This window comes from Bombina bombina, chromosome 4 (genome assembly GCF_027579735.1).
Source record: "Bombina bombina isolate aBomBom1 chromosome 4, aBomBom1.pri, whole genome shotgun sequence".
NCBI classification, from domain to species: domain Eukaryota; kingdom Metazoa; phylum Chordata; class Amphibia; order Anura; family Bombinatoridae; genus Bombina; species Bombina bombina.
Window position 1 is genome coordinate 672,996,121 of NC_069502.1, and position 15,199 is coordinate 673,011,319.

At 40.1% G+C, this 15,199-nt stretch overlaps 1 protein-coding gene across 1 annotated transcript in view; it reads right to left on the reverse strand.

Moving 5' to 3' along the window:
- Positions 1-2,551: 2,551 nt before the first annotated feature.
- The window catches only part of SLC35F1 (solute carrier family 35 member F1), a 786,899-nt gene continuing 774,251 nt past the window's right edge, over positions 2,552-15,199 (reverse strand). Inside the window, exon 8 of the mRNA XM_053710794.1 lies at positions 2,552-3,271. Within this exon, the coding sequence (XP_053566769.1) occupies positions 3,047-3,271 (225 nt within the window). The 3' untranslated portion in view covers positions 2,552-3,046. The remainder of the gene's footprint in view (positions 3,272-15,199) is intronic.

A 15,199-nucleotide genomic window follows, 5' to 3' on the forward strand; every position in this document is an offset into this window, starting at 1 on the left:
ATTTTAGGGTTTTATGTCCCTTTAATATGTGTATATACACATATTAACATATATATATATATATATATATATATATATATATATATATATATATTTATTTACTGGGAACACACAGTTCCCATAGACCGCAATGTAAAGGCAGTTTTCAGCACCTCACATTCGCTCCCTTTAGAACCCAAAACCTGTTTTTTTATTTATTTATTTTTATTAAAAAATAAAGATGCTACTATCTTCATTTTTAATAAAATATAATCACGCTTGATTTTGGGGGCATTTTGTGGACATTTATAAAATTAACCAGATATCTGATCTCTGGTTAATTTTATAAGTGCTAATTGCTACAGCTCGCTTGCAGAAGCAATAACCAGCCACTTATAATGGCTGGTTATTTATCGTACACCCACAAATGGACAAATTTGTAATGGCTGGTTATTTATCGCGCCCATAAATGTTCAAATTTGTCCATTTACATGTGCATAATAAATTAGCGCTCCACTTGTAGCCCTGTATACATATATACAATATACCCAAAATTATTGATGTCCTAGTTTCCCTATTGTATTGTAACAAAAGGTGTTGTGTTTCTGTTGACACGTGAACATTGTACTGTCTAAAAGAATCATTGACATTACACCTTCAATGTAAGAGCCAATGCTACTTTGAAAATATCACCAGCATTGCCACCCACTGAGATGTATAGTATATAGTCCCTCTGTGAGACTGCCTTCTGACACTGATGTCAACAGTTTTGAATAGTTCACTGGCAATCTCGATTCCGCAACAGATCTCTTTTGCATACCTCACCACATTGTGGATGTTTCAATCATCAGGGTCCAAGCAATGCCCCTGTTCAGCCTTCTTGCCAATGCTGTGGAACTAATTTTATTACACGTGAAAGAAAAAGAAAAGCGTTTTACATTTTGTTCTTTTTTTAATTCAATTTAAAGTACATCACATATTAACTACGCTTTTCACTGTCTGTATTAAATATGATTGTATTAAGCACTATACTGTAATGTATGTGACTCTTCTTCACATATAGAAATATAGGATTTAGGGTACACCCCTTAGCAAACACACAGATCTCAGGATATATTTTGCCAGGAAATGATGGACCTTTATAGACCTGACAGTCTTTTTTAGAGAATCTCACCTGAGCTGAGAGCTTTAGAGAATCAGGCCCATGGTCGCAGTTTTGGCAGGTGAGGACATGTTACTTTATTATATGAGGCCTGACTTAACAGAATATGAAAAGACCTACACATATTATATCTTTGCATTATGAGATATTTTATAACATGGTACAAAAACACTCTGGTAAATATGGCCCTGAGCATCATGAGACTCTGGCCTACATAATCAAAACATGTGTGACAGCAGGAAGCTACTGGTCTACATATCATTTTTAAGGTGTCTGTTATCAGTTTATTTTTATAAATTGCACAACCATTGTTCATTTACCCTGCAAAATGACGAGGCATTGTTTTCCATTATTTAATTTGTTTCTGAAACATCATATAAACACAAATAGTATAATCATTGTGAATCAAGTGGTTCAATCAGGCCATGCAAATTATATGGGCATAACACTCCATCATTTATTACTTTGTGGTAATTCCTAAGAGCACAGTGTAATATATTTACCAATACATACAAACATAATTATGTAAAATATAACAAAGATGTGTTGAGCTGTTGATGGTGTGAAACTGTTAGCAGACAACAAGTAGACTATTTGTGTATTGTGTTTCCTCAGAAACCATTTTGAAATCTGCTGGCGTGTATACAAAGGAATGTACCAACTTTCATTCCTGATGGTGTCCCCATTATGATATAGCACCACCACTAGGACCAGTACCATTCAGTAGCTTAAATCCCAAAGCAACTGTGACGTTTGCTACCTGGTAAGAGCAATAAAGTACTAAATCCCTATTTAATTAAGATGTATTGTTCTTACCATGGGGCAAGGTGTAGAGCTGGAATAGAATATAGACCAGTGTTACGTAACCACCTTTTTTTTACCTGCTTTAAAAGATAACCACAAAAAATAAATATTGTGTCTTAAAAAATTGAATATAAAAAAGACATAAAAATCTAATTTCTTACAAAATTACCAGAATTTAATGTTACTGACAAGTGGTGCAAACAATTGACGGACACAGACATGTTCCAAATGCAGATTGTGGTTAGCATTGTCTTTTATGAGTTATCATTTATAAACTAGGAAACCTTTTTCATGGTTCTCTATAAAAATGCTGTTCTTGATATTGCTTCCCATACAAAATCACAGCCTTGCTACAGCTTTGAGATGGTTATAATAATCATTTCTGTCTATGAGTTGTGGTAGTATTAGTATTCCCCAGCCACAAACAGTCCACATCAAAGCAAAACTGGCTGAAAACTTGTGAATACACATCGTGCAACGTGTAACATACAAAAACAGACATTTTTACATAGAAGATCAGAAGAGATACATATTATGTCAGCCTACAAATGATAATTTACAAAAGGATGATAACTAAAAACTGCCTTAAGGCATTACTGCGTCCCTTTTATACAATAGCACACTCCTGCGCTACAGAGCAGCGGCAGTTGGCAGTGCACTTGTCGGAATGTAATTCATTGCTTTTAGGGAATGAAACAGCTTCATTCAATCAAACGCATGGACTTGTAACAAAATGAAACTATTGTGAAATTGCATTGTGTAAAATGTCTTAAAATAAATGATCGAGCCAAAAATATCATATTATCATGTGCAAAAGTACACTCTGAGGTAATAGCTCCCTTTTCACTCTTTAACTAATGTTTAGGCCTTTCCCCTCCCACGCGCCTCATTAATAAATAGTACTATCAGATATACAACTCATGGTGTTTCAGTGCCAGCAGGGGTTTGATATTTCTTGCATCCTTTTTAAACTTTTCCATATTTGCTGCTTTCAAGTCCCTTAGTGTATCTGTACCTGGGAAATAGCTTTCTCTATGCACAATACAGAGATATGGACAAACAGATGCCACTGAATCCTCAGTGGGAGACAAATGCTTGGCATTAGGCGACTCTAACGCGAGGTTCCTCTTCTGTTTCCTGGCCTAAGCTGGTGTATGTTACTGAGGGTTCCAGCTGTCCGCTAGATGGTAGTTCTACTACAGGTCCTGAGGGATTGCGAAACTGCTTATATACTCTGGGATCCTGGGCAACATAGGTAGACGTGGAGAAATAGAGGACCAGCCCAACAAGGATTGTAAATAAAGCCAGAAGGTAAAGTCCTGAAAACTAATCAAAGAGAAAAACAAAATTATTACATTACCATAGTCTTAAATCACAACAGTTCACATGAAAGAACATTAAATAATAGCTTTTTCATATTGTATATAGAAGAAGAGAAGATAAACATGTTGAAAATATTTTTTGCATGACAAAATGGAGGACAAGCTTCTAAAATCATGAGAATATATTCTTTCAATTAAGGTTTTTATAGGTCTTCAAAGAAGCAAATTAAAAACATTGAAGCTAATTTTGATTTGAGTATTTTTTTATTGAACAAACAGCTGTCTTTAATAACATGTGAACTGAGCATGCTCAAAAACTGTAGCATTTAAAAAAAAGATATGCAAACAAGCAATATAGGCTGCTCAAAAAAGGCCAAAAGAGGGCAAGATTACGAGTGAAGTGCTATTTATCGATTTGTTGAAAGTACAAAGTTTTCACACAAGCACAAACCGACACGCAAAAACAGAAATTTAAATATCACGACTGTATTAAAGGGACAGTCTACCATAGAATTGTTATTGTTTTAAAAGATAGATAATCTCTTTATTACCAATTCCCTAGTTTTGCATAACCAACACAGTTATATTAATATACTTTCTCTTGTTAAGTGTATCCAGTCCACGGATCATCCATTACTTATGGGATATTCTCCTTCCCAACAGGAAGTTGCAAGAGGATCACCCACAGCAGAGCTGCTATATAGCTCCTCCCCTCACTGCCATATCCAGTCATTCTCTTGCAACTCTCAACTAAGATGGAGGTCGTAAGACGACTGTGGTGTTTTATACTTAGTTTATTTCTTCAATCAAAAGTTTGTTATTTTTAAATGGTACCGGAGTGTACTGTTTATCTCAGGCAGTATTTGGAAGAAGAATCTGCCTGCGTTTTCTATGATCTTAGCAGAAGTAACTAAGATCCTTTGCTGTTCTCACATATTCTCAGGAGTGAGGTAACTTCAGAGGGGGAATAGCGTGCAGGTTTTCCTGCAATAAGGTATGTGCAGTTAAAATATTTTTCTAGGGATGGAATTTGCTAGAAAATGCTGCTGATACCGAAGTAATGTAAGTAAAGCCTTAAATGCAGTGATAGCGACTGGTATCAGGCTTATTAATAGAGATACATACTCTTATAAAAGTGTATTTTAAAACGTTTGCTGGCATGTTTAATCGTTTTTTACATATGTTTGGTGATAAAACTTATTGGGGCCTAGTTTTTCCCACATGGCTGGCTTGAATTTTGCCTAGAAACAGTTCCCTGAGGCTTCCCACTGTTGTAATATGAGCAGTGACGTGCAGTGACATCAGAGGCTGGTGAGGCAGTGGCAGGATACACCTTCATTCTTTAGATATCCTTTGTTGAAGAAATAGCAATGCACATGGGTGAGCCAATCACATGAGGTATCTATGTGCAGCCACCAATCAGCAGCTACTGAGCATATTTAGATGTGATTTTCAACAAAGGACATCAAAATAATGAAGAAAATTAGATATTAGATGTAAATTGGAAAGTTATTTAAATTTGCATATGGGTTTCATATGGGTTTCATGTCCCTTTAAATGGTGTCTTGGAAAACTGGTCAACTTAGTAAACATCTGATTTTAGTTTAAAGGATTGTAACAGAAACTCTTGCCAGATAACACAATGCTTGCTCTGATTATGAGATCTAGAAATCCATGCCCATTAAAATATGTTTAAAACATACTTTTTACTTTAATGCTGCAAATTATGCTTATAGATTCTTTCATTACATAAGGGATGAGAGTCAGAGGGGGAGGAAGAGAGACAGAGAGAGAGAAAGAGACCATGGGGGAGAACAACACATAAGGAGAGAGATGGATAGAGAGAGACACACACACACACACACACACACAAGGGGGGGAGAGGGACCACTGCATTTTAAAGTAATAAAACAGCAGAGCTACAGAGAGTTCAGAAAATTAGTCTATAATTTAGTGTGAAGTACAGAGGCAAGCTGCTAAGTTAGTGGGTGTAAAGTTTGAGTAAACAAAATACAAAAACGACCCTGCTGTAAAAGAGTAAAAAAAACACTAAACCACATTCATTAAATTATCATTTTCACTAACAGAATCCCTATCAGTAAAATCTTACTTTAATAAGATGTGGGTGAAACACTGCTCTCTGTGCCTCTCTCCTGCTCTGGAAGGATTCAGGAAGTGACAGTGGCACATTCCACTGCACTTAGAGGGGAAGAACAGAACTCTCTTTTTCACTTTAGCAAAGCTGGCAGCTTCACAGTACAGCAACAAAATATATGAAAGTAGTTTTTTTCCGTTTTTGTTTTGTTTTATATGATTTAACATCCAGCCCCAACCCTATGTTCCACTTACTAATGCCTCTCGCTGGATTGGTTCAGCCCAAATAGGACTGCCTCAAATAAGCAGTTAATGGGCCATGCAACGATCTTAACCACTTGCATCCAGTAGATGGCGCAGCATGTTGTGTAATGGTGGGCAGACCTGCTTGTGCCTCTTCATTGCACAACATATAGCTGTGAGAAAAAAAAATGCTGGGAAAAAAAATTACATTTTTTTTTTAAAGCCAATAAAAAAATATATATTTTTGCCCATATGAGAGGTGAAGCACTGCCTCACCTGCCTCTAGTGACTGCACATCACTGAATATGAGCGGGAGGGGCCTATTTTAGCATTTTTTTGCACAGCAAAAATTACAGACACAGACATCCAGCTTCTTCCTGCATGTTCCAGGACTTCTCTGAAGGGCTCAAAAGGCTTCAAAAGTCGTATTGAGGGAGGTAAAAAGCCACAGTAGAGCTGTGGCAGTTGTTGTGACTGTTTAAAAAACGTTTTTGTCATTTGTTATTCCGTTTTTGGTATTAAAGGGACAGTATACTCAAAAATAGTTTTTCCCTTAATGTGTTTACAATTGCTTTTTTTACCAACTACAGAGTAAAAAATGTATGAAAATTAGCTTTTTAAGGCTTATTTGTGTATATTAAAGCTCTGATTTTGTGTTTTGAAGCCACAACCTAATAAAATAGGTTGAGCTTGTAGGTATAATCCGATCTCATTATTGTATCACATTGTGCAAATATACCTGCTTCTTTATCTTATATCTGTCCTTAAAACAATCACCAGTACTTTGAGAGAACAATGGAAAATCAACATTTTATTACCTTATCTCTGCTATATTGCACTGGGAGTGTAATTTCTTCTGCTGGCTGTGTTTACAAAGCTTATCTATAGCTGGTACGCGCGGCCACAAACTTTCAGAATAGGTGGGGATACCACATGTTAAATCAACAATTTCAAATGCCAATATAAGGGTAAAGGAGCTACTTGTAAACAATTTAATACACTCCAGCAGGTAAAGTGGATCATTAGGAACAAATTAAAGGGGAGAAATTTTTTGAGTAAACTGTCCCTTTAAGGGTTTAATCATCCATTTGCAAGTGGGTGCAATGCTCTGCTAACTTGTTACATACACTGTAAAAATTTCGTTAGTGTAACTGCCTTTTCTCCAACATAGGTGTGTCCGGTCCACGGCGTCATCCTTACTTGTGGATATTCTCTTCCCCAACAGGAAATGGCAAAGAGCCCAGCAAAGCTGGTCACATGATCCCTCCTAGGCTCCGCCTTCTCCAGTCATTCTCTTTGCCGTTGTACAGGCAACATCTCCACGGAGATGGCTTAGAGTTTTTTGGTGTTTAAATGTAGTTTTTATTCTTCAATCAAGAGTTTGTTATTTTAAAATAGTGCTGGTATGTACTATTTACTCTGAAACAGAAAAGAGATGAAGATTTCTGTTTGTAAGAGGAAAATGATTTTAGCAACCGTTACTAAAATCGATGGCTGTTTCCACACAGGACTGTTGAGAGGAATTAACTTCAGTTGGGGGAAACAGTGAGCAGACTTTTGCTGCTTGAGGTATGACACATTTCTAACAAGACTTGGTAATGCTGGAAGCTGTCATTTTCCCTATGGGATCCGGTAAGCCATTTTTATTAAATAAGAATAAAGGGCTTTAAAGACTGGTAGACATTTTTCTGGGCTAAAACGATTGATTTATAAGCATTTTTAATAGTTTATAGCTTTGAGGAGTTATTTTATTCTTGGGAATTATGTTAAATAACCGGCAGGCACTGTATTGGACACCTTTTTCACTGGGGGCCTTCTCTAATCATAGGCAGAGCCTCATTTTCGCGCCACTAATGCGCAGTTGTTTTTGGGAAGCAAGGCATGCAGATGCATGTGTGAGGAGCTCAGATACATAGAAAAAGCTTACTGAAGGCGTCATTTGGTATCGTATTCCCCTCTGGGCTTGGTTGGGTCTCAGCAAAGCAGATACCAGGGACTGTATAGGGGTTAAATATAAAAACGGCTCCGGTTCCGTTATTTTAAGAGTTAAAGCTTTCAAATTTGGTGTGCAATACTTTTAAGGCTTTAAGACACTGTGGTGAATTTTGAACAATTCCTTCATACTTTTTCACATATTCAGTAATAAAGTGTGTTCAGTTTAAAATTTAAAGTGACAGTAACGGTTTTATTTTAAAACGTTTTTTGTACTTTGTTATCAAGTTTATGCCTGTTTAACATGTCTGAACTATCAGATAGACTATGTTCTGTATGTGAGGAAGCCAAGGTTCCTTCTCATTTAAATAGATGTGATGTATGTGACAAAAAATTTAGAGAAAATGATGCCCAAGATGATTCCTCAAGTGAGGGGAGTAAGCATGGTACTGCATCATCCCCTCCTTCGTCTACGCCAGTCTTGCCCACACAGGAGGCCCCTAGTACATCTAGTGCGCCAATACTCCTTACTATGCAACAATTAACGGCTGTAATGGATAATTCTATCAAAAACATTTTAGCCAAAATGCCCACTTATCAGCGAAAGCGCGACTGCTCTGTTTTAGAAAATACCGAAGAGCATGAGGACGCTGATGATAATGGTTCTGACATGCCCCTACACCAGTCTGAGGGGGCCAGGGAGGTTTTGTCTGAGGGAGAAATTTCAGATTCAGGGAAAATTTCTCAACAAGCTGAACCTGATGTGATTACATTCAAATTTAAATTGGAACATCTCCGCGCTCTGCTTAAGGAGGTGTTATCTACTCTGGATGATTGTGACAATTTGGTCATTCCAGAGAAATTATGTAAGATGGACAAGTTCCTAGAGGTCCCGGGGCCCCCCGAAGCTTTTCCTATACCCAAGCGGGTGGCGGACATTGTAAACAAAGAATGGGAAAGGCCCGGCATACCTTTTGTCCCTCCCCCTATATTTAAGAAATTGTTTCCTATGGTCGACCCCAGAAAGGACTTATGGCAGACAGTCCCCAAGGTCGAGGGGGCGGTTTCTACTCTAAACAAACGCACTACTATCCCTATAGAAGATAGTTGTGCTTTCAAAGATCCTATGGATAAAAAATTAGAGGGTTTGCTTAAAAAGATGTTTGTTCAGCAAGGTTACCTTCTACAACCAATTTCATGCATTGTTCCTGTCACTACAGCAGCGTGTTTCTGGTTCGATGAACTAGAAAAGTCGCTCAATAAAGATTCTTCTTATGAGGAGATTATGGACAGAATTCATGCTCTTAAATTGGCTAACTCTTTTACTTTAGACGCCACTTTGCAATTGGCTAGATTAGCGGCAAAAAATTCGGGGTTTGCTATTGTGGCGCGCAGAGCGCTTTGGCTAAAATCTTGGTCAGCGGATGCATCTTCCAAGAACAAATTGCTTAACATACCTTTCAAGGGGAAAACGCTGTTTGACCCTGACTTGAAAGAGATTATTTCAGATATCACTGGGGGTAAGGGCCACGCCCTTCCTCAGGATAGGTCTTTTAAGGCTAAAAATAAACCAAATTTTCGTCCCTTTCGCAGAAATGGACCAGCCCCAAGTTCTACATCCTCTAAGCAAGAGGGTAATACTTCTCAAACCAAGCCAGCCTGGAGGCCAATGCAAGGCTGGAACAAAGGTAAGCAGGCCAAGAAACCTGCCACTGCTACCAAGACAGCATGAGATGTTGGCCCCCGATCCGGGACCGGATCTGGTGGGGGGCAGACTTTCTCTCTTCGCTCAGGCTTGGGCAAGAGATGTTCTGGATCCTTGGGCGCTAGAAATAGTCTCCCAAGGTTATCTTCTGGAATTCAAGGAGCTACCCCCAAGGGGGAGGTTCCACAGGTCTCAATTGTCTTCAGACCACATAAAAAGACAGGCATTCTTACATTGTGTAGAAGACCTGTTAAAAATGGGAGTGATTCATCCTGTTCCATTAGGAGAACAAGGGATGGGATTCTACTCCAATCTGTTCATAGTTCCCAAAAAAGAGGGAACATTCAGACCAATCTTAGATCTCAAGATCCTAAACAAATTTCTCAAGGTTCCATCGTTCAAAATGGAAACCATTCGGACAATTCTTCCTACCATCCAGGAAGGTCAATTCATGACCACGGTGGATTTAAAGGATGCGTATCTACATATTCCTATCCACAAGGAACATCATCGGTTCCTAAGGTTCGCCTTTCTGGACAAGCGTTACCAGTTTGTGGCACTTCCATTCGGATTAGCCACTGCTCCAAGAATTTTCACAAAGGTACTAGGGTCCCTTCTAGCAGTGCTAAGACCAAGGGGCATTGCAGTAGTACCTTACTTGGACGACATACTGATTCAAGCGTCGTCTCTACCACAAGCAAAGGCTCATACGGACATTGTCCTGGCCTTTCTCAGATCTCACGGGTGGAAAGTGAACGTAGAAAAAAGTTCTCTATCTCCGTCAACAAGAGTTCCCTTCTTGGGAACAATAATAGACTCCTTAGAAATGAGGATTTTTCTGACAGAGGCCAGAAAATCAAAACTTCTAAGCTCTTGTCAAGTACTTCATTCTGTTCTTCTTCCTTCCATAGCGCAGTGCATGGAAGTAATAGGTTTGATGGTCGCGGCAATGGACATAGTTCCTTTTGCGCGAATTCATCTAAGACCATTACAACTGTGCATGCTCAGTCAGTGGAATGGGGATTATACAGACTTGTCTCCGACGATACAAGTAGATCAGAGGACCAGAGATTCACTCCGTTGGTGGCTGACCCTGGACAACCTGTCACAAGGGATGAGCTTCCGCAGACCAGAGTGGGTCATTGTCACGACCGACGCCAGTCTGGTGGGCTGGGGCGCGGTCTGGGAACCCCTGAAAGCTCAGGGTCTTTGGTCTCGGGAAGAATCTCTTCTCCCGATAAATATTCTGGAACTGAGAGCGATATTCAATGCTCTCAAGGCTTGGCCTCAGCTAGCAAAGGCCAAATTCATACGGTTTCAATCAGACAACATGACGACTGTTGCGTATATCAACCATCAGGGGGGAACAAGGAGTTCCCTGGCGATGGAAGATGTGACCAAAATAATTCAATGGGCGGAGACTCACTCCTGCCACTTGTCTGCAATCCACATCCCAGGAGTGGAAAATTGGGAAGCGGATTTTCTGAGTCGTCAGACATTTCATCCGGGGGAGTGGGAACTCCATCCGGAAATCTTTGCCCAAATAATTCAATTGTGGGGCATTCCAGACATGGATCTGATGGCGTCTCGTCAGAACTTCAAGGTTCCTTGCTACGGGTCCAGATCCAGGGATCCCAAGGCGACTCTAGTGGATGCACTAGTAGCACCTTGGAGCTTCAACCTAGCTTATGTGTTCCCACCGTTTCCTCTCATTCCCAGGCTGGTAGCCAGGATCAAACAGGAGAGGGTATCGGTGATCTTGATAGCTCCTGCGTGGCCACGCAGTACTTGGTATGCAGATCTGGTGAATATGTCATCGGCTCCACCATGGAAGCTACCTTTGAGACAGGACCTTCTTGTTCAAGGTCCGTTCGAACATCCGAATCTGGCCTCACTCCAACTGACTGCTTGGAGATTGAACGCTTGATTTTATCAAAGCGAGGGTTCTCAGATTCTGTCATTGATACTCTTGTTCAGGCCAGAAAGCCTGTAACTAGAAAAATCTACCATAAAATATGGAAAAAATATATCTGTTGGTGTGAATCTAAAGGATTCCCATGGAACAAGATAAATATTCCTAAGATTCTATCCTTTCTTCAAGAAGGTTTGGAGAAAGGATTATCTGCAAGTTCTTTGAAGGGACAGATTTCTGCTTTATCTGTTTTACTTCACAAAAAGCTGGCGGCTGTGCCAGATGTTCAAGCTTTTGTTCAGGCTCTGGTTAGAATCAAGCCTGTTTACAAACCTTTGACTCCTCCTTGGAGTCTTGATTTAGTTCTTTCAGTTCTTCAGGGGGTTCCGTTTGAACCCCTACATTCCGTTGATATCAAGTTATTATCTTGGAAAGTTTTGTGTTTGGTTGCAATTTCTTCTGCTAGAAGAGTTTCAGAGTTATCTGCTCTGCAGTGTTCTCCTCCTTATCTGGTGTTCCATGCAGATAAGGTGGTTTTGCGTACTAAACCTGGTTTTCTTCCGAAAGTTGTTTCTAACAAAAATATTAACCAGGAGATAGTCGTGCCTTCTTTGTGTCCGAATCCAGTTTCAAAGAAGGAACGTTTGTTGCACAATTTGGATGTAGTTCGTGCTCTAAAATTCTATTTAGAGGCTACAAAGGATTTCAGACAAACATCTTCCTTGTTTGTTGTTTATTCTGGTAAAAGGAGAGGTCAAAAAGCAACTTCTACCTCTCTCTCTTTTTGGCTTAAAAGCATCATCAGATTGGCTTATGAGACTGCCGGACGGCAGCCTCCTGAAAGAATCACAGCTCATTCCACTAGGGCCGTGGCTTCCACATGGGCCTTCAAGAACGAGGCTTCTGTTGATCAGATATGTAAGGCAGCGACTTGGTCTTCACTGCACACTTTTACTAAATTTTACAAATTTGATACTTTTGCTTCTTCTGAGGCTATTTTTGGGAGAAAGGTTTTGCAAGCCGTGGTGCCTTCCATCTAGGTGACCTGATTTGCTCCCTCCCATCATCCGTGTCCTAAAGCTTTGGTATTGGTTCCCACAAGTAAGGATGACGCCGTGGACCGGACACACCTATGTTGGAGAAAACAGAATTTATGTTTACCTGATAAATTACTTTCTCCAACGGTGTGTCCGGTCCACGGCCCGCCCTGGTTTTTTAATCAGGTCTGATGATTTATTTTCTCTAACTACAGTCACCACGGTATCATATGATTTCTCCTATGCAAATATTCCTCCTGTACGTCGGTCGAATGACTGGGGAAGGCGGAGCCTAGGAGGGATCATGTGACCAGCTTTGCTGGGCTCTTTGCCATTTCCTGTTGGGGAAGAGAATATCCACAAGTAAGGATGACGCCGTGGACCGGACACACCGTTGGAGAAAATAATTTATCAGGTAAACATAAATTCTGTTTTTTCACTGTTATTTCAAATTTGGACAAAATTTGTGTTTCTTAAAGGCACAGTAACGTTTTTTATATTGCTTGTAAACTTGTTTTAAGTGTTTTCCAAGCTTGCTAGTCTCATTGCTAGTTTAAACATGTCTGATACAGAGGAACCTACTTGTTCATTATGTTTCAAAGCCATGGTGGAGCCCCATAGGAGAATGTGTACTAAATGTATTGATTTCACCTTAAACAGTAAAGATCAGTCTTTATCTATAAAAGAATTATCACCAGAGGGTTCTGTCGAGGGGGAAGTTATGCCGACTAACTCTCCCCACGTGTCAGACCCTTCGCCTCCCGCTCAGGGGACGCACGCTAATATGGCGCCAATTGCATCAGGGACGCCCATAGCGATTACCTTGCAGGACATGGCTGCAATCATGAATAAATACCCTGTCAGAGGTATTATCTAGATTGCCTGAATTAAGAGGCAAGCGCGATAGCTCTGGGGTTAGGAGAGATACAGAGCGCGCAAATGCTGTAAGAGCCATGTCTGATACTGCGTCACAGTATGCAGAACATGAGGACGGAGTGCTTCATTCTGTGGGTGACATCTCTGACTCGGGGAAACCTGATTCAGAAATTTCTAATTTTAAATTTAAGCTTGAGAACCTCCGTGTATTGCTTGGGGAGGTATTAGCTGCTCTGAATGACTGTAACACAGTTGCAATTCCAGAGAAATTGTGTAGGCTGGATAGATACTATGCGGTGCCGGTGTGTACTGACGTTTTTCCTATACCTAAAAGGCTTACAGAAATAATTAGCAAGGAGTGGGATAGACCCGGTGTGCCCTTTTCCCCACCTCCTATATTTAGAAAAATGTTTCCAATAGACGCCACTACACAGGACTTATGGCAGACGGTCCCTAAGGTGGAGGGAGCAGTTTCTACTTTAGCAAAGCGTACCACTATCCCGGTTGAGGACAGTTGTGCTTTTTCAGATCCAATGGATAAAAAATTAGAGGGTTACCTTAAGAAAAACATAATTTATGCTTACCTGATAAATTCCTTTCTTCTGTAGTGTGATCAGTCCACGGGTCATCATTACTTCTGGGATATTACTCCTCCCCAACAGGAAGTGCAAGAGGATTCACCCAGCAGAGCTGCATATAGCTCCTCCCCTCTACGTCACTCCCAGTCATTCGACCAAGGACCAACGAGAAAGGAAAAGCCAAGGGTGAAGTGGTGACTGGAGTATAAATTAAAAAATATTTACCTGCCTTAAAAACAGGGCGGGCCGTGGACTGATCACACTACAGAAGAAAGGAATTTATCAGGTAAGCATAAATTATGTTTTCTTCTGTTAAGTGTGATCAGTCCACGGGTCATCATTACTTCTGGGATACCAATACCAAAGCAAAAGTACACGGATGACGGGAGGGATAGGCAGGCTCTTTATACAGAAGGAACCACTGCCTGAAGAACCTTTCTCCCAAAAATAGCCTCCGATGAAGCAAAAGTGTCAAATTTGTAAAATTTGGAAAAAGTATGAAGCGAAGACCAAGTTGCAGCCTTGCAAATCTGTTCAACAGAGGCCTCATTCTTGAAGGCCCAAGTGGAAGCCACAGCTCTAGTAGAATGAGCTGTAATTCTTTCAGGAGGCTGCTGTCCAGCAGTCTCATAAGCTAAACGAATTATGCTACGAAGCCAAAAAGAAAGAGAGGTAGCGGAAGCTTTTTGACCTCTCCTCTGCCCAGAGTAAATGACAAACAGAGAAGACGTTTGTCGAAATTCCTTAGTTGCCTGTAAGTAAAATTTTAGAGCACGGACTACATCCAGGTTGTGCAGTAGACGTTCCTTCTTTGAAGAAGGATTTGGGCATAAAGAAGGAACAACAATCTCTTGATTGATATTCCTGTTAGTAACTACCTTAGGTAAGAACCCAGGTTTAGTACGCAGGACTACCTTATCCGAATGAAAAATCAAATAAGGAGAATCACAATGTAAGGCTGATAATTCAGAGACTCTTCGAGCCGAGGAAATAGCCATTAAAAATAGAACTTTCCAAGATAACAACTTTATATCAATGGAATGAAGGGGTTCAAACGGAACGCCCTGAAAAACATTAAGAACAAGGTTTAAACTCCATGGTGGACCAACAGTTTTAAACACAGGCTTAATCCTGGTCAAAGCCTGACAAAAAGCCTGGATGTCAGGAACTTCTGACAGACGTTTGTGTAACAGAATGGACAGAGCTGAGATCTGTCCCTTTAATGAACTAGCAGATAAACCCTTTTCTAAACCTTCTTGTAGAAAAGACAATATCCTAGGAATCCTAACCTTACTCCAATAGTAACCTTTGGATTCACACCAATATAGGTTTTTACGCCATATCTTATGGTAAATCTTTCTGGTAACAGGTTTCCTAGCCTGTATTAAGGTATCAATAACTGACTCAGAAAACCCACGTCTTGATAAAATCAAGCGTTCAATTTCCAAGCAGTCAGCTTCAGAGAAGTTAGATTTTGATGTTTGAAGGGACCCTGTATCAGAAGGTCCTGTTTCAGAGGTAGAGACCAAGGTGGACAGGATGACATGTCCACCAG